At 39.6% G+C, this 21,555-nt stretch overlaps 3 protein-coding genes across 8 annotated transcripts in view; all 3 read right to left on the minus strand.

The window, feature by feature from the left end:
* spire1a (spire-type actin nucleation factor 1a) overlaps window positions 1–4,416 on the minus strand; it is a 42,429-nt gene extending 38,013 nt beyond the window's left edge. For all 5 annotated transcript variants that reach the window (XM_079653519.1, XM_079653517.1, XM_079653518.1 and 2 more), the window contains exon 1: window positions 3,856–4,416. In XM_079653519.1, coding sequence (XP_079509645.1) covers window positions 3,856–4,189 — 334 coding nt within the window. In that variant the 5' untranslated portion in view covers window positions 4,190–4,416. The remainder of the gene's footprint in view (window positions 1–3,855) is intronic.
* A 722-nt stretch (window positions 4,417–5,138) lies between these two features.
* On the minus strand, window positions 5,139–9,208 carry LOC307022643 (uncharacterized protein). 2 transcript variants are annotated; one of them, XM_079655485.1, is made up of 3 exons: window positions 8,801–9,205; window positions 8,415–8,539; window positions 5,139–6,855 (listed from the first exon to the last, which is right to left on the minus strand). In XM_079655485.1, the coding sequence occupies exons 1-3, from the start codon at window positions 8,925–8,927 to the stop codon at window positions 6,730–6,732; spliced, it is 378 nt and encodes a 125-aa protein (XP_079511611.1). In that variant the 5' UTR covers window positions 8,928–9,205; the 3' UTR covers window positions 5,139–6,729. The 2 variants fall into 2 exon arrangements, with proteins under 2 accessions (XP_079511611.1, XP_079511610.1); XM_079655484.1 differs by having other exon boundaries at window positions 5,142–6,855; window positions 8,395–8,539; window positions 8,801–9,208.
* A 1,190-nt stretch (window positions 9,209–10,398) lies between these two features.
* On the minus strand, window positions 10,399–21,305 carry atp6v1c1b (ATPase H+ transporting V1 subunit C1b). Its single transcript, XM_079653513.1, has 13 exons — window positions 21,138–21,305; window positions 19,855–20,034; window positions 19,685–19,752; window positions 19,164–19,249; window positions 18,633–18,727; window positions 18,266–18,357; window positions 18,028–18,126; window positions 17,711–17,779; window positions 13,176–13,268; window positions 12,434–12,527; window positions 12,037–12,134; window positions 11,780–11,903; window positions 10,399–11,263 (listed from the first exon to the last, which is right to left on the minus strand). Exons 2-13 carry the CDS (start codon window positions 19,984–19,986, stop codon window positions 11,165–11,167), a joined length of 1,149 nt encoding a protein of 382 aa, XP_079509639.1. The 5' UTR covers window positions 19,987–20,034; window positions 21,138–21,305; the 3' UTR covers window positions 10,399–11,164.
* Window positions 21,306–21,555: the final 250 nt, after the last annotated feature.

Consider the following 21,555-nt stretch of genomic DNA (forward strand, 5'->3'; position numbering starts at 1 on the left):
GAGTTAATTAGACGATTCAAGTGATTCGTTGAACACCCTACTAGTATACTTTTTCATGATATTCTAATATTTAGAGATAGGATATTTGAGTTTTCTTAAGCTGTATGCCATAATCAGCAATATTAAAATAATAAAAGGCTTGCAATATTTCAGTTGATTTGTAATGAATCCAGAATGTATGACATTTTTGTTTTTTTAATTGCATTACAGAAAATAAAGAACTTTATCACAATATTCTAATTTTCTGAGACAGTCCTGTATATATACACACATACATATACATATATATATACATATATATACACACATACATATACATATATATATACACATACATATATATATATATACATATATATACACATACATATATATATACATATATATATACACACACATACATATATATATATATATATATACATATATATACACACATACATATATATATATATATATATACATATATATACACACATACATATATATATATATATACATATATATACATACAGAAAATATTTGTTCCACAGTGTAGCTCGGTTCTGCTCAGTTCACTGAATTACAGCTAACAGACGAGAGGAAAATAAACAGTCTTCCACCAACGCTCATTTGGAAAACACTGAGACCTCTGTTTGTCCCAGCCAAGCAGAGAAGGATTGGCTTGGCCTCGTCTCTCCTGCAGCGAGGAAATCAGAGTGGGCATATTCGGAGCAGTGGGCAGTGTCGCCCAGACTATCCCATTCAGAAAAAATATCAACCGCTGTGCTGCTGAATACAAAACGGTTAAAGAGAAGTCTACTATAATCGAATCAATGAAGAACAAAAGATACAACCGAAGATATGTTTTGTCCTTATTTAAACCGCTTCAAGGACATTATTAACAACTGTATGAATAACATTCTATTTATAATACTGTGTGCACCAAACTTAAGCAACACAAACTTTTATCTGCACTGTACTGTAGGTATGAATCATTGAAACTCTTGGGGTAAACAAATGTCTCATCTTCATGCAGCATCAAGGCTTCATTCAGGCCCTTCTCCAGGCTCGAGTGGGAGTCAATATATTCTTCACGGTGCTCCATTTGAATTGATCTGCCTGCAGCAGCATCAGCGCTCATCGTGCATCAATTTAGCCTTAAATAAACACCTTACTTCGACTCTGTTTAACTGCATTTCTGATAAAAATGTGCCCAACATTACAGTGATACACGCTTCCTGCAGTGTTTGGCTTTAGATTACATCTTGGTACAAGCAGTAAGATAGGAGGACTGACCTGAAAGCCCCAGTCATGCTGGTCTGGGTGCTTTCCAAAAAATGCATTCTTGTCACTGACTCATGTACCAGGCAATAGGTCAATTAGATAAGCAATGATTTTCTGCTGGAACCTCTGAAAGTTGCCGCAAAGCTACCAAAAGCCTAACAGGTCACACGTCTCTCTCATCACCAGACTTAATAAGAATCAGGACATGGCCAAGCTGTCTCAAAATACCTCAGCAACTCACCACAGGAGCAGCAGACGACTCCACTTATAATTTCCCAAACTCGTCTGCAGTTCTAAAGTGTGTGCATCCAACTATCACATTTATTCTATTTTTAGAAGTGTCGAGACTCTCAGCAACACTGGCAAAATGTGTTTATACTGAGAGTGTAATTTCCAAACACTGCTAACATTACTGGGTGGCTGAATATGCTAAGACCCCATTTACACGCAAACTCAAAACGCATACGAAACGCAAACAAACAGAACACGATTGCAAAAAAGTCTTCCGTTCACACGAGACCGCTCGAAAGCGCTGGAGACGCTGTAGTACATATGCCGGGCCTGTAAGTGGCGCCACAAAATACACCAAAAGCAGCGAAGAAGACCCCCGAGCATGGTTGCCATGGTTGCTCTTCTGTTTATGCCCCGCGGTGGATTTAGCAAGATGTAGTTCATGTAATTCTCCATGTCCACTTGTTGCTGATGGTTGTGGTCGAGGAGCTGTAGATTGTGCACTAACATCTGTAGCATGGTCGAGCTGGAGATTTTGTACTAACATCTGTAGCAGTAGCAATAGCTACTGACCATGCTACAGCAGTGAGCAGCAGAGGTGGGGAGAGGTGGTGCTATGGCTTCATCGTTATCAGGAAATTATCGTATAGGGTGTACACACTGAGCCGTTTGGCCCCCAAGAGCGTTCCGTTTGCAGATCTATCCCCCTTGGGACCCTTTATCGTTTGCGGGGTCCGTTTCCGCGTTTCCGTTACGGCCTCATGTGAACGAACAGACAATACGAAAGAGAAAAGTAGCGGATACAACCGTTTGCGTTCTTGTGTAAACAGCACCAAGAGGAGGGAGAGCTGGTTTGAGAGAATAGCCAAAGACAGGGATTTTAAGGGGGGGTTTCCACAGGGGAGGGGGAAATAAGAGGAAAGGTGGCTAATAAGTTCCCAGGAGAGATGGGATATAACATCGGTGCCTCAGGCTTTATTGACAGCCACACCTCCTCCCACACCCGGCTATCTCTCACATATTAATGGATGCAGTTAAAGGGCTTTGAGGCGCTGTGTACACCTGGAGTGGTGAACTAAGATATTCCTGCTGGAGGCCGCTTTAATAAGTTACCAGGTGGTCTCTGATCATTTAAAAAAAATGTAAATGAAAACAAAAATAATGTGGTGAGAATGATAATTCCCTCAGATATCATGAATCATATAACAATTACCCAAGAGGTCGGACAGGTATAGCCTGCTGCCAGGTACAATAGGGCTACAACTGAGTGTAATAGATAATAATAGAAGATAGTCTTCATAGAGCTTTTTTGGTTAACAAATGGTACAAAACCCAAAAGTTATCATCCTACCATCATAAAAACCCACAAGCTATGGTTGGTCATTGCACTTTTTTGCCATAATGTTAAGTATGATTTTTGTTAGTGATATTGATTTTGTTGTTGGCTGTATGTAGAGTATGTTTTCTGTTTATGCTGCACCAGATGTGCCCTCCTGGGATATTAAGGCTACATTGAAATTAATTGAAATGCAAGCATTGTAGAGCTGGCAGCTGAAATTATGGCAATGTTGCTTGAAAAGGTTTCTGTCCATGGACTTATAGTTTTAAATGTTTATAATTTAAAGCTGGAGCTCAAAACTCATTGATCACAATTAAATGGAGCCCATATGCATGGTTAACCCCTTACAAAAAAATCTCCCTCAGGTGCTTGCAGGCCACAAAAAGCACCTGCTCTCCTCCCCCCTTATCTGTGATTGTAGCCATCCGTCCGCAATAACATATTAACATATTATGGGGCTGTTGGCAATAATAGGAGTTATTTGTGTTTGGATTTGTGCCAGCTGTTTCACTGTAGCCTAAATGCTGGCTATACTGCTTGGCTCTGGACTGGGCCCAAGGTGCTTTGCAGTTTGAATCCATCACATGGCTCATTGTTTACTGTAGCTAACCGACCGCTGCAGGAAAAACAAACCCAACCAAGCAGCCATCCCGAGCCAGCCCTGCAACTTACCCGAGTAAACGAAGAGATAACATGCATTTAAAGGAAAATATTGGATTATGTTCCGAGAACAAACACTGTCCGTCAATTATTGACAAAACAGCTCCCTTTGTCTTCATGGTCCCCAGCAGCTATGCGGTGATATGTGATGTATTTTTAATAACCGCATCTTGCTGCCCGTAAACATTTCACCACATGGCTGGAAGCGGACAGCCACAACAATATGGCCTCTTTATAAGGATGCTCTGATCCTCTGGCCTGCGAGGGATGTGAAGAAAAAAGGCTTAATTGATAGCAGCCTGTTGAGATGGCAATAGCTCAAACCAGACAAGAGCAACACCTGCTCTCGGTTCGTTTACCTGTGCTGTCTTCAAAGCGCAGTTTCACAGTCCCGTCTCTGGCGATCCTCACATCCCCGGGTCCCTCGATCTTCCTCGGATAGGAGACGGGTGAAGCCCCGGTAGACTTGGAGCTTTTCCTCCGATGTTTCTGCGCTAAAGTCCGACCACACTGATAAAACACTGCCCATGCCTGCTCCTCGTTTATCGGCTGGCTGTACAGCTTCAGGATCTCTTCCAGGGAGACCTCTGCCTCGCCGTCGCCGCATTCCATGTTCACGTCCCCGGCTGCGAAGTCCCGGAAAGCGGTCGGTGAAGGCAACATCCCGTCGTCGGTCCCCGGTCGCTTAGCCATCCTCACCTCATTATAACCGCAAACGTTTGAGAGAAAATATCCGAAAGGGAGATATGAATTAATATTAGTGAGTCGCTGAGCTACGCAGTGAGACGTTAGTCAGCTGTTTTACGCTCCCGTGTGAACGAAGAGCACCAACGGACGGATCACCACAGCGAGCCGACAGCACGTTCCGCGTGGTCTCAGTGCCTGCCGGCTAACTGCGCCGGACTCGTGGCGGGCGGAAATCGATATTTTTGTAGGCTAACACAATTTCCGGTATCAGGTGTGTTCATTTTAATAGAGGCGAAGTCCCGCCCCTTCCGGAGACCTCCATGGGACCTTATTTCGGATAAAAGTATGTTTTGAATGCAATGGAGAGAGAAAACGTATATTTTGATCCCATTTGAATTGTGCCACGAATTACACATGATGTTTGTAAATCTTAAAAACTAATTTCCATGTCAAAAAGTCACAGTTTGTCGTAAAACTGGTGAAATATAAGACTATGAAAAATACGCAACTAGAAAGACTACAAACTTTTTGACTTGCAAAATTATCTTTTAAATTGACAAACATATGTGTAATTCCCCGGAAGGGGAGGGACTTCGCCTCTCTGCTGGGTAGCATGTGACTATAATTTAATAAATAAGTCTTATTTAAGTGATCATAGTGTTCATAAAACATTTTCTATATCTGCTAAGTAACTAAATGTACTACATATATGTAGTGGAGTAAAAGTAGAATATTATCCTATTAATTGTTATGGAGTAGAAGTACAAAGTAATATAAAATGGAAAGACTGAATTGTACTTAGTTACTTAACACCACTGGTTAGAGGACACATTATAATTGCGAATTGAATGGTTGAATAGCACATCAGGTGCAAATTACTTATTTCTTTGCAAGATAGATAAATGCCATTCTTAAATTACTTGTAGATGTATATGTTTTTGCTTCCATATTTACACAATTACACATCTGGCCTGCCTTATTAGCTACACATGTTTTAATCCTCTTCATCTGAATGCTACTGTCCATGTCCCCCCTAACCACCATACATGTCTGATTTATGACGAAAGTCTATTCTTATGTTCGTCCTGCTTATGTTTCCGTAATGTTTTGACATTTTAGAGCATTTATTTTATGCAATATAAGGTGTCTTTGAGTTTCATGAAGGGCGCCTCCAAATGAAATGTAATATTATTATTATTTATTCACCAAAGCTATATCACCTTCTAGTTATGTAGCTCCAATATTCTGATTATCATAGATATTATGGCAGTTTAATGAAAATGACTATTTATCTTATTGTTTCATATTGTCATTCAGATCTTACATATACTCACTTGTAATTTATAGACCTAATCTATTCCAAATGATTAATATTTCACTGACAACTATTTAAACAAAATGATAGTTCATTCTGAGAGTAAACACCAGAAGCTAAGTAGAAATGACTGCACATCTCACTTGTTTTTTTGGAATTCACAAATTAAGTAACTGACTATTTTAATTTAAAGAAGAAAAATATGGTAGTGTTTCAATGGTATTTCACTCACAAAAGTTGGCCTGTACACATTTCAACATTATCATCTCAGTGAATCATCAAAAACGTTTGACAAGCAGCAGTTATCAAAGGCAGAAAATGTTAAGACATGGGATTTCTCAGAGACCCCGACTGGTCAACAACGCCATCTGCTGGCCATTACTCTCTCTTTCAATTCCCGATGTTCTCCTGACCATTGCTGAATGCATTTGAGATTGATTTAAACATGCAGATCAGTGTATAAGCCACATAAACGCTCATCATTACGATCCGTAATAAGGGTCTCTTATAAACTTTAACATCCTAACATAAAAGAAGATGTAAGAGAACACATACTACTGAATAAAACAAACTCTCAAAGTGAAAACAGGAGCAGTTCAGATAAATATGAATTGTAGGCACATGCGGGTGTGTTTGTTTTTTTATCTTGCAAAGGCTGGAAAAGACAGTCTTCAGCCTTCAAGTGTCAAACCTCCAAATCCGAGTTTCTAAACAGCACTTCAGGGTCATTTAAATGAAAATCCTTTACAGCATTTACAGTTTAACAGCATCATCCTTGTTTTTTCATTCACAACAAAAGGAATATACTTGCACAAAGAACTGAAGCATAATTCTTAAGGAAGGCCCCACACACACAGAAAACATATGATGTGCAGATTGTGATTATCATGTGCATACGGTACGGTCTGTTCTTGTTTTCTTTAAAAGGGGCTTAACACAGTGACCCATTCCATGACCGGCACCATAAGCATGGGAGAAAAGCCTGGTGGAGAGCGTTAACACTGTTTGCGATCCACTCTCTTGCTTCACTTCACGCATGCATTTGCAATGGCACAACAAAGATGCAGCATCCCGAGATCTTTGGATTGAGACATTATGCAGGTGCTTGTGTTGTAAAGAACCAAGTCCCTAGCAAAGATCATCCACACACTTTTGTAAATCACCATCCCGTCTTCTGGTGAAGTTTTCATAGATCCGGCCATCTTCCTCTTCGCAGAGTCTTGGTTTTTCTTCATCTTTCATCACACACGTCCCCAGGTGCAGCCTCTCCACCAGTGTTGATACTGACGGGCTGCCCATCCTTACACAGCGCACCGGCTTCTTTTGATGCCCGCCTTTTGGTGTCACGGGTGGTTTGCTGCAAAAAAGATGTGAGAGTTTGAATGTCACGTCAATGTAATGTCACTGCGCTGGACAGAGAGTGAGTCGGCAACAGGCCTGCTGAGACCTGAGTCACTGCAGCTTTGCCCACACAGTAAGTGTAAGGTTAAATAAATAAAACACAACAATCTACGTTTCTGTGCAGTTGAAAATGCCATTTGGTAGGTCAGAGGAATTCGTTTTTCAGATCTTTTGAAAAGTTAAATACAGTTTGTATGATCAGAGTTAATTCATAACATGCATTAAGAGCAGCTAGCAGCATTCTTTTGTCGTTTAAATCCCACAATAAAAAGATTAGGCAAACACATGGTTGGACAACTTATCATTCTCAACCTTCACTGTTTGTGCAGCTACAAAATAATGACCAAAAGCTACTAGAACATAGATATTTAGAAAAATATAATATGAATCCATAATTACACATAGAACCTTTTGTGGTCCACAACTTTCAGATTAGCTATTTATTTGCTATATCACTTGTTTCTCTATTAAATATTAGCAATGGTGACATGTCATTTTTTTTAAATAACAATTTTTCAAAGCACCCACTGACTTATACCATATACCATATTTTCGAACAAAACAAAACCCAAATATATTCACTCTACCGACATATGCAAAAAAGGAAAAGCATCAAAACCTTACATTTCATCTACAAAGAGATACATTTACTAATTATTTTCTTGCTTTCAGATTTTTGTTTTTAATTTACACCTCTGTCGAGCAACTTATTATACAGTCTTACAATTAACTTCACTAACCCAACAGTGACACTGTATACTGCAAGGTTCTGGTTGTGTATGTCTATTGCCTCTGCAAACTTATTTTTATATATCATAGAGTCCATCTTGCAATCATCTCGGGTCACAAGACATATATCTATCGCCTGCCTTCATATTCCATCACACTGAAAAAAACGAAACGTTGACTTTAATAAAATGTATTATGTCAACAAATGTCACATAACTGTATTAGGTTAGTTGAAAGCTATAATATTAAGTTGAACCTAATATTTTGTATTTAAACTTAATAGTATTGCTTTCAACTAACCTAATACAGTTATGTGTATATGTGTAATCTGTTGACAGAATACATTTAATTAAAGTCAACGTTTCAGTGTACTAAATATTTATCAGATTTGCAGTAAAAGGAATGTTGTGTTTGGCATTGATATTAACGATAAAACACACCACACACAACAATACACTACAAACACAAACATGAAAATAATGGACCTTTCTTCCTTCCTTAAAGCTTCACGTTTTTTGCTTCAGTCAACTTGAATATTTCACAAGGAAAGTGAATTGGAAAACTCATTGTGCATATCCTACATGGTATAAATATGTTGAAAACACACAACTGGAGTCAGATTCCTCGTTAAGTTGATTATACTGCAGCAGCCTAACAGAAAGAAATCATAATACTGCAAATAATTTCAGAAGAAATAGTGGTAATGCTGCTTCACATCCTGTGACGTGCCAGCACACAGAGGCTGTTGGTGTTCATATGCCAATACCTGCTACCAGTGACACCTACATCACTCAGGGAGCGTCTGGGTCTCCTCTGGTGGTTGGAGCCAGTGGATGTGAGGGCCTGCTTCCCACACTGGGTGCCTGTGTTCACCATCCTCTTCTCCCTCAGACTGGCCTCCAGGGCTTTACCTTTGGACAACAGTTAAAGGTTTATCATGTGAAACAACCACATTCTTGTTCTGGAAAACTCCCATGTCAGTTGTGTTATGATTGGTTCATACAGATGTATTTTATTTGCTGCAGGTCTCCCTTGAAAAAGAGATCGATGATCTCAATGGGATTCACCTGGTTAAATAAAGGTTTGAAATTAAATGAAATATGGCTGTTGGGCCTTCATGCATTCAGGGATGTTGCAGTTAAAACAGATAAAACGGAGGCGGAGGCTCTTACCGTTTGCCACTGCTAGAGAGGTCTCGACGTCCGTGTTGGTAAGCCACGTCGATTCCGTTTCTCTGGTCCAGCTCTCATGGTACCTGGGCTCGATGATAGCGTCCGCCCGACTCCCCCCACAACCCATCTGGGAAAATCATCCACGGCAGGTGCAGCTGACGCGGACTAAACACTCACAGCAGCCGCAGCATCCTCCCCGGATCTCTACTGCAGCTCCATTCGTGTTTCCGTCTCCATTGTCGGTCTGTTTGAGCCGCTGTTGGTTGGTGCTGCTCTCCACCGACAGCAGCTGACAGCGTTAACACACACACACACACACACACACACACACACACACACACACACACACACACACACACACACACACACACACACACACACACACACACACACACACACACACACACACACACACACACACACACAGCTATCTGCGTCATCTAACTGCATCCTCTCTGACCTCTGATTGGCTGAGAGGGATATCAACTCCGGCTCATGTCATCATCATCTTCATCATCATCATGCAAATATGCATTTGTACTAATTATCAATCATGACCCAAATAAAAGACTATATAAGTTATAAATATACCATTTTATTTATTGTAAACGTATTGATTTGAATAAACATTGTGAACGCCTATAATGCATGTGGACAACAACATCACAACATGTGTATGTGAATTTGAAGAGGTAGACTCTTAATCTTATAAAGTCTTAACGCAAACAATTGTTATAAAACAGTCAAACTGTACTGGTCAACGTCTTAAATTATAATGGAAGCTTTTGTTAAATTATAATTATGTGATTCAAGTTAAAGGTCCCATGTCATGTCACATAGCACTTTTTGTATTGCTTAAAGGTCCCATGTCATGCTTTTCCGGTTATTACCCGTCCCCTTGTCTGTTATGTAGCTTTTTATGCATGTAAACGGTCTGCAAAGTCACAAACCCTCAAAGTACACCCTGTAGCGAGTAAAACTCAAAAACAGAAAAGACCCGTCTGCTGCCCCAGAACACCTCGTTGGAGATTTCTGTATTACTTCCGGGGTACAGTGACGTATTTGGGTATAGTGACGCAACGTAACGTCCACAGAGCCGTTACGTTACGTCCGTGGATTGGTCCAAATGGGCCAATCCGCTGACTTCCTCACACACTCAATCTTTTCTCAGCTGCAGCTCCGACGATTTCTCCGCCTGAGACGGCGGGACGCGGCGAGGCTGTGAGTCTATGTGTGTGAGCACACACACACAAACTCCCAGCCAGGCTGCGTGTGTGTGTGTGTGTGTGTGTGTGTGTGTGTGTGCGCATGCTCGGGCTGGTTTCGGGCTGGTTTTCGCTGTCTCGCAGACGACCACTGGGCTCATAGGGAGGGGGGGCAGGAGCTCCAACAAGCCGTTTAGGACAGAGTGAATACACATACTATACAGAGATGCTGTGTGAGAAACCAATGAGAGTTTGGAGAATTGCACATTAAAAATCAATTTTAGTGTACCTCAACAATGGAATTATGATCAGTAGAAATGGCCATGACATGGGACCTTTAAATCAGCATAATTCTGTGTATTATTAATATCATTAAAGGACAGTATGCCAAAGTCATCACATAAAGTATTTATTTTTCACATCGATTTTAAATAGGTGGTGTACTTTTCATTTATAAGGACAATACAGTATTTGCACATCGATTGATCATTATTTTCTCAAACTGCTTAATATACAGATATTATAGAAGCATACAATCAGCAAACATATTGCTTCATTATACTGTAGGATGATACGTCTCAGTATTTTGAAAGGATTATAGCTTTGGGGTGAAACAATGGTCAACATCTACTTGTAAACAGACAGTCCTTACATGGAGCTAAAAACACATCACTTCCAAAAATACGAGCAAACAAAAACCTATTTACTGATTTTAGAGGCTTCAAATAAATACTATAGTTAACATACATTTATTTTTCTCTCCATTTTCCCCACATGTATAGTTTTTGATGCTTTGCATGAAGTGGGTTGACGGGGGAAAAAACAAACATAAGAATGCATCATTTCATGTCCTTTGACAGGGAATGTCATCCATGTCTTGGGAGCATTGCCCTTTTACAGCTAGGTAGAAAGGGAAATGCCAAAGATCATAAAAGGTCCACATTTGTCCAGTATTTTAGAACAAAAGTTCAACAACGTATTCAATATAGACATATAGACCCAGGAATGTAACAGCAGCATGAGAGAGGAACATACAAGGGCAAGACAAAAGGAAAGAAAAATAAAAACAGGAAAAACCAGGTGGAAATAAATTAAAGCTTGGGGATGGGAACATATCACATCATACTGCACAGAAAAGGAGATGATGATGGAAATCTTTCTAGACTTTGAAGTCCAGCAGGTTGCAGTCGAGCTTGTAGTAAACGTAGGGGTAGTACTCCTGCTGACTCAGGTTCAGCCCGGGGATGTCCATGACAGCCTGCAGGCACAGCAGAGAACCAAGAGTTACACACACTTCATTCTTCTTTGTTTTTATGTTTCAATACATTTTTCATTTATTGACTGATTGTTCAGGGTTTTGGTTTGAAGCACTTTACATTACAGCTTGGTATTAACATTGTAATACTAGGGTAATACTTAAAAAAAGGTAATAATCATGTGAAATCACATAATTACCAAAGTAATAAGCAGGTAATAGCTTGGCATTAACAATGGGTATACCTGGGTTAATACAGTGTTGGACTGACATTTACTAAGCATAATAATTGGGTAGTAATATTATGGTAACAATATGGACTAAATTAAGTACTAAAGGCTGAATATATAACATAACAATACAATTATTATATTATGAACTGGTTAAATAATATTTCTCTTAAAGTAGTGATCATGTACTGTAGTTTAGTATTGTGTAGCCCATATTCATAACTTGTTCATCATTATAATATGATGTTCACCAATGTTTATTGTTACAGAGTGTGTGAAGGAGACTCACATCGATGATGGCGGCGCTGCTGTCCAGGTGTTTGTACAGTTCGTTGAGCACCTCTCTCAGCTTCTTCATGTTCTTCTTGTTGGGCTGGAGCAGCATGGCCTGAAAGTTCACGGGCAGCCCATATCTACGAAACAAAAGAAGTTTGTTACTAAGGAAAACCCACATTAAAAAGGGATGGGTGGATAGACAACCAAAGTACGGAGAGAATGAATGAATTGTACAGTTTCATGAAAGCTGCTGGATGTTCTCCTGCTTACCTTAACACGGACTCCACAAACACACGCAGGGCTTTTATGTGAATCCATGCAATGAAGGCTTCGCTGAAATTCACTTTCAGCCATCGTACAAGAGGCCCCTGGGTGGAAATAAATAGCACTTTAATATTTTATAATAAAGTTAAAATACCTGTCAACTAGCTGATATTGAACATTCGAGTTTTAAAATAAAAATGTTGTCAAATATTACCAGAAAGCATATGACAAGAACATATATTTATATCCATGATGACTGATTTCAGCCAATATTTAAGACGAATTAAAAATGTAATTGGGAAAATAAAAATGTATCTAAAGAATAAAAGAACCCTCCCTCCTAAACTGGCTTTTCTTCTTCCCCACTTTGTATTAGTGTTTGTTAAGTAAACAGCTGACGTACAAACTGTTTCTTCTTGTCAGTGGAAAGACGTGTCATCTCTTCTTTGTCGGCCTTCATCTCCTCCTCATTGTACTGGAAATCACGCACCGTAAACCTGGATAAGGGCACACAGCAGAGACCTAATCAGCTGTCAGCGAACACACACACACACACACACACACACACACACACACACACACACACACACACACACACACACACACACACACACACACACACACACACACACACACACACACACACACACACACACACACACACACACACACACACACACACACACACACACACACACACACACACACACACACACACACACACACACACACACACACACACACACACACACACACACACACACACACACACACACACACACACACACACACACACACACACACACACACACACACACACACACACACACACACCTGTCCTGACAATGGGCTACATACAAACAGTCACATGATACATAAACACACACATTGAGATCCTCCTGTCATGCTAATTGGAGAGACTAATGACAGCTGACAAAATTGTGCCAAACATAGAAGAATGGAGTTTTTTAAGTATAACAAGCCGGTTCCTTTGTTTACGAATAGGTCACCTACTTTAACAATTATATGTTCAAACATACTGCTGTTTATCTAAAAAGAAGGACACATCATCTGCAATTAAAAAAAAATATGTATCAGATGGCTAACACTGCAAAAATTAAAATTCTGAAATTAAATTAACTTACTTGTTTTCCCTGGCCTTGTGCTTGAAGTCATCGATAGCCTTCCTGAAGAGAGTGACACTGAACAGGCCGCTGTCGTTGTCTTCAAACAGCAGCCTGGAGGAAAATAGACATTAACATGAGAGCTGGATACACAAAGTATGTTTGACACATTACAGCAGGTTTTCACATACAGAAAGACCTCATTGGGACAGAAAATGAGAACAGTACTACCCTTTATACAAATGTGTGTACCAGCCCTACTGTTCATATCTACCTGGTGTAACATATCATTCTTCGGTATGTAATTCTGTATGAGTAAGTGTCCACATTCTCCTCTTAAGTGGTTTCATTTATTTACTTTCATGTAAACTAACCGAATGACCTGGAAGCTCCAGTTGCTGAGTTTGTAATTTAAAAAGGTCCCCTATTATACTGTTTTTCATCAATATATTATACTGTAGGTCTCAGATGTATACAACAGTGTTTCCCCTAAATACAAATAGTGGATTCTTTTAGCTAAATCTTGAGACATTGCCACTGTACTAGGCAGGGCCGATTTTTGGCATAGGCGGTCACCTAGGGCGCCAGATCTGGGGGGCGCCAGATCTGGGGGGCGCTGCGCTGGTAGCTCTGGGAGGGGAAAAAACATTTTTGACCGTTGGCGCCAGAGTTCCCGTTAGAATATTTGTTCGCCGGTCAACATGTCCGTTAAAGTTTAAATCTTCCGGACTAAATGAGATAAGTGCCGGTCAAAGGTCTTCTTTGTTATTTATTGTGCTTTAAAACCAATTGATATGAATCAATATTAAACAAACTAATTATAGTAGATTAACTACATTATTCAAAAGTGAACAGTAACTTACAATAACACGGGAATAATAAACCGAGCGCTCTCTCCCTCTCCTGACAGCCCGTCAGTATCATGCAGCTCGCGGATCAGTAATGAGTGACCCGACAGTAAAACTAAACATATCTATAACTAGATTAGGTCGTTTGAGAGGTAATTCAAATAGCTACTTGTGATATTCTAACCTGAAGTGTGTGTTTTAGTTCCGCTCACTGCTGCACGTGATCATGCGGAGCTGCGTGTCGACTCGTCAGCAGCAGCTGATCTCTCTCTCCCGTCAGATTAGACTTCACTCGCGTTTATGTCCATATCGATGAGATCTAACTAGTTCTAGCTAATGATATGACTGCCTGCTTATTAAAAGAAACCTAAACAATAAGTGTCGCTATGCAACAGGGTGAAGCCACAAAGTATAGCTCAGCATTATGCATTTATTTACATGCCCACCGGAACCCCGAGGCATTACCAACAGATCAACGCACAATCAACCCATACAGGACATCTCTTTCTCCATATTAAGTGTTAGACATTAGAATTGACTATTCTTGTCTGTCACATACTCTTTTGAATGTCACATAAGTGGCGCAAGTTGCGCAAGTGATATGGTATTGCGCTAAACGGAAATTATTTTGAACGGACACTTTGACCGGAGAGATTTATATTTGCCGGTCTTTAGCATATTTTACCGGTCGTAGTCCGGTAATTACCGGCTAACGGGAACTCTGGTTGGCGCTCATCCTAATTTTCGGCCTTGATGTAACAACATTCATAATTAAGTCAATGTAACACCCTTTTCACCCCGGTTACACTTTTCATTTGCAATGTACAATGGGCGCTGTAAGTGATGAAAGTTGGGGATGTTTACTTATCTGGCGCCCGCAGCTCACAGCCAAAGTGCGAGCGAGAGCGAGCAAGGGAGAGAGAGAGAGAGAGAGAGCGCACCGGTACCGGCGCTGTTGTTATTGGAATCTGGTGCTAGCTGCGCTAACGGATATAAGAAGTAGATGTTTCTACAACCAGGGTGGAGGAGAGCTCTCCTGTCAGACTGAGAGGCTCAGTGAGGTAAAGGACTCTCTGAGTGTTTAGATAAGTTAATTTTAGTCTAAGTTATCTCAGTGGGTCTCAAACGTTTTGACCACAAATTATGTAAACACATATTTACAAGGCACTCCTTTATGATTATTAGGATAAATAAAAACAGGTTTGAAATCATTCCAATGTATACTATAGGAGAGTAACCAAAAATATCGTTTAAAGTTGGAGAGATACAAAAATATGCATAAATAAATGTTAACTAGGTAAAATAAGATATGAATGACCAACAAAAATAAAACAAGTTACATTTATGTGTTATTGTTGGCTATGGTAGGTTATTGGTTATGTTCATGTACTTATTTGATTATTAAAATGTAAATCATATGGGTGTTTTAGAGTTGTACCCCCTAGATCAGGGCCGTTTCTCAATCGCGAGGAAACTGGCTTCCAAGCCAATATTTCAAGGATACTATGTCATCGAGTGCCGCCGAAGGACTGTTCCAATCTCCAGTATACTTGGAATTCCACCGAGGCCACGTCCTTGGTTTGGGGGTAATTTGCTGCACATGGGTAGACTTCGCGTCCTTCAAATCCCCACAATGCTTTGCGCACGGACCAATTTAAAAAACCCTTGCGGAGAATGGCTGAACCGACGCAGCGCAGCACACATTTAAATGTAAGTACTGTATGTAGTGGCGTAGAACAGGTGTTGGTAAATATGTTACTTTGTTGCATTTGTTATCACCAAAAATGTGTTCCATGAAAGTAAAGCAAGTTCATAATTAGATAGACATCGTGAGGTATGTATTTTCGGTACAGTTTATGTTGAAACCGTTAGAGAGAGTGGCACACTTGTTAGCCTGTTCCATTCTTCTTTGTTTTCCGAAGCCGTGGCTTGGAAGTATACTTGCCTCGTTTCTGAAGGAAGTGACTTGGAGGTATGCGACTACCAAGCCAGTATCCTCGCGATTGAGAAACGGCCCAGGTCTCTAGTAATTGTGTGCTCAAAGTGCACCAGATTGAAGCATTTTACTTTAAAATGTTCAAAGAAATCTTCCCGGGGGGGCATACTTCCGGACCCCCCTAGAGGATGTGACGTCCACCCCCCAATTCAAACATGTTCATACAATACTGAATACATTTGAAGCCATTTTGACGTATATTACCTATGTCAATAAGTTTCCGTTTTTGTAGTGTATTTGTCTTTTGTAGAGGTCTTTCATTTATTCTTTATATATGAAATCTCGCCCCGGGCAGCAAATTGGCTAGAACCGGCCCTGGTACTAGGCCTCAAGAGCCTTTCTTGTGCAGACACATAGAAACAAATTGGCGGGGCGCACTTCGCATGTGCAAACACTAAAAGAATTCCACGCGCTCCGCGCTCACATTATGCTGGACCCACATGCCTTAGCACCGCTGCTATGACTCCATACTAGGGGAAACACTGTAAGAACATGTCTCTGAAGCGATTGGCTTGAAATACCAAAGAGATCATGCATTAGCATCCCATAAACCCCTCTGTTTCAAAAGAGCTAATTCTGTGTCTTTTACTTTAGATGAAAATAAGGAGCCACTCCCCACACCCCTCTGTGAGATATTTGGTTAAAAATAACACAATGGTGCTCTAGGAGGAGTTTCAGGTGATAAGGTGGGGGGGGGGTAGTACCTTGGTTGTTTATTGGCTAATGGTTACACAAGCCAAAAAATCGTTATGACATCATAAATTGGCCAAAATCTGATATTTTATATAAATGGATCAGGACAAAAAGTGAGCAAATATTTTTTCCTGAAACTTTCAGAATCTCTTTACACAGAGGGGACACATGGTTATGTATAACAGACATGAAAAAGTGGATTTTGCATAATAGGTGACCTTTAATCAAGATCCGTGCTTATTTATTTTATGTAGTCTAAATTTCACCATGAGAATCACATTGACAAAGAATCTCTTCTACAACAGTCAAGTTGTATACTTTTTCTTTTGTAAAACATAATATGCAGGATGTTGGATTCTCTAGTTGCTTCTGATCCTTCATCAAAGCTGTCAACATGGTCACTAACTACGTCTTAGTATTTGTCCCCAAAGGTAGCAACAAGGACATGACGATCCCTCACTGGCTCACTTATTATTGCTTGAAACACAACCCAACTTTGTTTCCTGGTTAACAATGTATTGAAAGTATCTGCAATAACATTTAGTCTGCATTTCCTATGCATTAAGTCCGTCCAATGTTCAATGCAGCTGTTCACATCATACATTTAAAAGCTCTTAGGCACAATCCCAAAAAAATCTGCCAATTTCCACGCTGCTCCAACATGAGATGTTTCCCATTCGCAGTGCATACAAGCAGTAGTGCTAAGTCTCAAATACAGGTTGCTAGGTTACCACACCACACTGAGCTGTTTGTCCGAAAGGCCACCTCAAATCATCTAGCCTCTTCGGCTAAAGGTCAATTGCTTTCTGCAGGTCACCCACATAATGTCTTTTCTGTTTTTAGAAACACTATTAGCAACTATAGGTAGGTAGGTAAGTAGAATTTAAAATCAGTCTGTTTACCATGTGTCACTCCATGACATTTATTAAAAAGTCAGATGCGTCACTGGGCCATTCTTTACTCATCTAATGGTTGACCATTCACACATTAGTCCCAAAAAAACTAAATGTTATGCTTACTTTGTGGAGCGTGGTACCACCATCTCTGACAGGCTTTCATACGTCTTCTGCCAGTCTCCATATCCAGTCCTGGAGGGAAAGATAACAGTCATGTATTCTAAGTTTAAAATAACATGTAGCTGTTGATACCAATACTGATATTTAAAACAAAAAGGTGTTTGTATTATTTTGAAATTGCATGCATTACAAATTGACCATTTCAATTGACACTATGAATTCAGTTATTTATTTTTTATTATTATTTTACATTTACTAAATACATGAATATAACAACTTCAACGCATATTGAATATAAAGACAGTGATGTATGTACTTACTTTGGGACAACCACCAGCATGGTAATCAGGTACTCAGAGTCCAGCACAAAGTCATCTTTCTTCGCTATGTCAGCCAGACTCCTGGTCAACAAGCTCCCCCTAAAGGACCACACATGCAGTTCAGATTAACAGACAACCTTCATTTTTCTCAGGAAGACATACAAATATTTGTGTTACAGCTTTTACGATTACAGTGTAGATATTAAATGTGTACAGTACACATTTAATATCTACTCACGCATTCTTCCGCTCCAGGTTTTGCAGGTTTCCCTTCAGGTTGTTGTAGGCTGAAGCTCTGGCCTTCAGGTCATTGTCTATCTGAGAGGCTTGCTAAAGAACAGTAAGAAGAAGAGGAGGAGAGATGACTTCAGTGAGGCTCAAATCCTCTACCAAACATATAACACACTTGTCAGATTACAGGAATGATCCAAATCTAACTATGTCAATATGTGATAAATATGAGGGGTTTTGTTGCTGTTTGTTCTCATTTGATCTTTATACTGTTGTACACAGGCCTGAATAAAATAAAAAAACACATATAAAAAAGCACCACCATTAATATAATAACCAAACATTATGTCTACAAATGAGTAGCTTTTTTGTACCTTGGCGATGATCTCAGAGATGTTTTTCAGCGACTGTTTGATTGGATACTTAGCCATGTCCCACTGAAATCTGGTGATATAGGTGACCAGGTCCACTGGAAATGAAAGAAGAAAAACAGTCATCAGCCTAAAACATCTTCATATCTATGGGCCTAGTGTCAAATAATGATTGTTTATTTATATTTTTGTATTAATGTAGTTATAATTTTTATAATTGTGCATTTGCAAGTTTTAGGTCTAGAAATATAAAGCACAGGTTGGAGAACTGTGTATAAATGTCCATGAATTGTTCTGCTTAATGTTTTTAATGTTCAAGCAACTACAGAGATGTGAAGCACATAGCACCATCTTCTTGAATGTCAAGTGTGTAACATTTCTGTGGTTCGATGTCATAAGAGTTGACTGAAATTCATGCCAGGTTATTTTTTCGCTAGTGACATTAAATAGCTAAAAAAAGTTTACTAGCAATGTATTTCACTGCTTACTTTCATTTGAGTTCACCAGTCTAATGATTACGTTCACAGGCATTACCTCCATTAGCAAGCAGGTTTTCCTGGACTTTGTCGCGGCTGTCCTCCAGGACATCGGCCATGTACTGAGCGACCTTCCTCACCACACTGCAACATAACACATGGGAGAGGAGAAGAGTTACACACCAACACAAGAGGTCCTAATTAAAGACAGGAGAAAAACTACAGGCAGAACTGGACTAAATGTGACATTTAACTTCGTTTTCTGTGAATGCCAAACGTGCAGTTTTAGTGGAAAGAAGCAATACAGGCTATATTTGAATAAACATCTACCATCAGATTTCAAAACTGCATATTAAAAGTTAAATTTCCCCCAAAACAAAGATATTGACAATTTATTTTCTTTTTTTATATTGAAATAAAGGAACATTCTGAATGTTTTCTTTCATCCATATTGTATTCTCCTGAATGTCCAAATATCTTCTTAGGCCTAACTGCTTCAGCATTTTTTTTCTTTAACATAATCTAAAATAACAAAAAGTGCATTTCAAAAACAACAAGAAATAACTAGTAAAAGTTTACCTTTCCACAAAAGTGTCTAGTTTAGCCAGCTCATCTGACAGGCCCACTAAGACATCTAGAGTTCCCACCTGTTAGACACAAAATACCAACAAATATTAACACAAACACTACAAAACGTATTGTGTGCTGATTCCCTATGGAGAGGATTGCACATGTCTGCTGTGTTTTACCTTGAGATCAGGGATGTTGAACTTGTTGTTAACGGAGAGGTTGTTGGTGCGTGTGGTGGCCACCATCAGCTTGTCCCAGGTCTGCTGGCACGTCTTCTCCCCCGGAGCAGAGATCAACCAGAATTCAGTCATAGCTGCTGGTAGGAGGTTGGTCTATTGGGAGTTTGATGTAAAGTTTCACTGAGGATAAAGAAAGAGAAAGAGTCCCGTTGTCTGGTTTTAATAATCTCTTGCATCATTAAGTACTTTGATTTTTCAGGCATTATTGTTTTGTTGTTTTGTCAGTGAACAGTTTCCCCACTGACTGTCAACAAGTATTACAAAATCACAACAAAATATTATACATGCCACTACTAGCCAAATGATTATGGGTGTAACCGGTGTGGTTAAGCGGTCTCTGCGTTGTGTTGATAATGGACGAGACCCGAGCCAATTAAATAAACCCCACTGCATATTTACATCTGTTACATGGGCACAAACATGCGCCTGTACTATTTACTTGTTTAGACCATGATAAAAAAAAGTAAAGAGTGATCATCATATCAGCAAACTTGATAATCTAAAACTAACAACACCTAAATCAAAGATGTTGAATTTATTGCACTGATATCTTTAATAATGAAATATCACATGGTGTGATTATAAATCTCATAAATAAGACCAAGGCAAGTCAAAATGATGGGAAACAGATATTTTCTCCTGTCAAAAGGAAAGCAGAGAACTTTAGAGCCTACAGAATATTTTACAGCTCTTTTGATTTTAAAAGCATGACTTTGAATTGTAACCCTTTATTTTATATGTTATTTGTACCCTTGGTTGCAATTTCATATCTGCTCAGAATGCATACACAGAAGTCTTCCTCCTCCACGTACTTTTTCTTTTAAAAGAAGCTCTTTGTTCCTCTTTTGCCGTCCTTTATGCTTTTGATTCATGACCTTCCTCACATTTATGTTCCTATGATAGTTATACGGAAACTGCACACACACTGGTTGATTGCATCAGTACAGCTCAGTAGAGACAGACAGGTCTGCTGATTTACTGTCATATGATCAGTGTGTGTGTTGCAGAGGACATGCTCAACACAGACCCTAAACACCATGGAAAACAAACCCCTGAGAACTGTTGGTATTTAGCTTGGACTCTTTAATCATTCGACCTTCAAATGACTGATTCAATGAGCAAAATATACCAAAATACATGGGGGAATGCACTGTTAGCTTGCTTGTTTGCATCGCAGTCTCACGCTGTCACGACGTCATTATTCGGTGTATTTTCGTACTTACCGATGTGATTAATGGCTTCAGCGTTTTGTCCACACGGTGTAATTCAGTTAAAGAGTCACAGCTGTCCATACACACCACAGAAAATAACAGCTTTAAGACTAAATGTGCTTCAACACAGCATCTCACAGTCAGCTGATCAGGACGGTTGTTCTGCGCATGCGCAAAAGCTGCTGCGCACTCCTGCCTTCACGTGACCGACAAGTCTTTGTGACGTTCAGTGTCCGAAAATAAAGTCGGAGATAGTAATCATTGAGCGGTTGGAAAGGCAATTTAAAGGCATTTTTATTTTTTACATAATCATTCAACAAACATACAATGTGTACATTTAAAAAATATAGCTGCAGTATATATAAAGTAGGAATATTACCAATATGTTGAGTGCAACCTACAAGACCGCATAGTATCCTGGAATGCAACA

The sequence above is a fragment of the Notothenia rossii genome (genome assembly GCF_949606895.1).
Source record: "Notothenia rossii genome assembly, chromosome: 10".
Classification (NCBI taxonomy): Eukaryota; Metazoa; Chordata; class Actinopteri; order Perciformes; family Nototheniidae; genus Notothenia; species Notothenia rossii.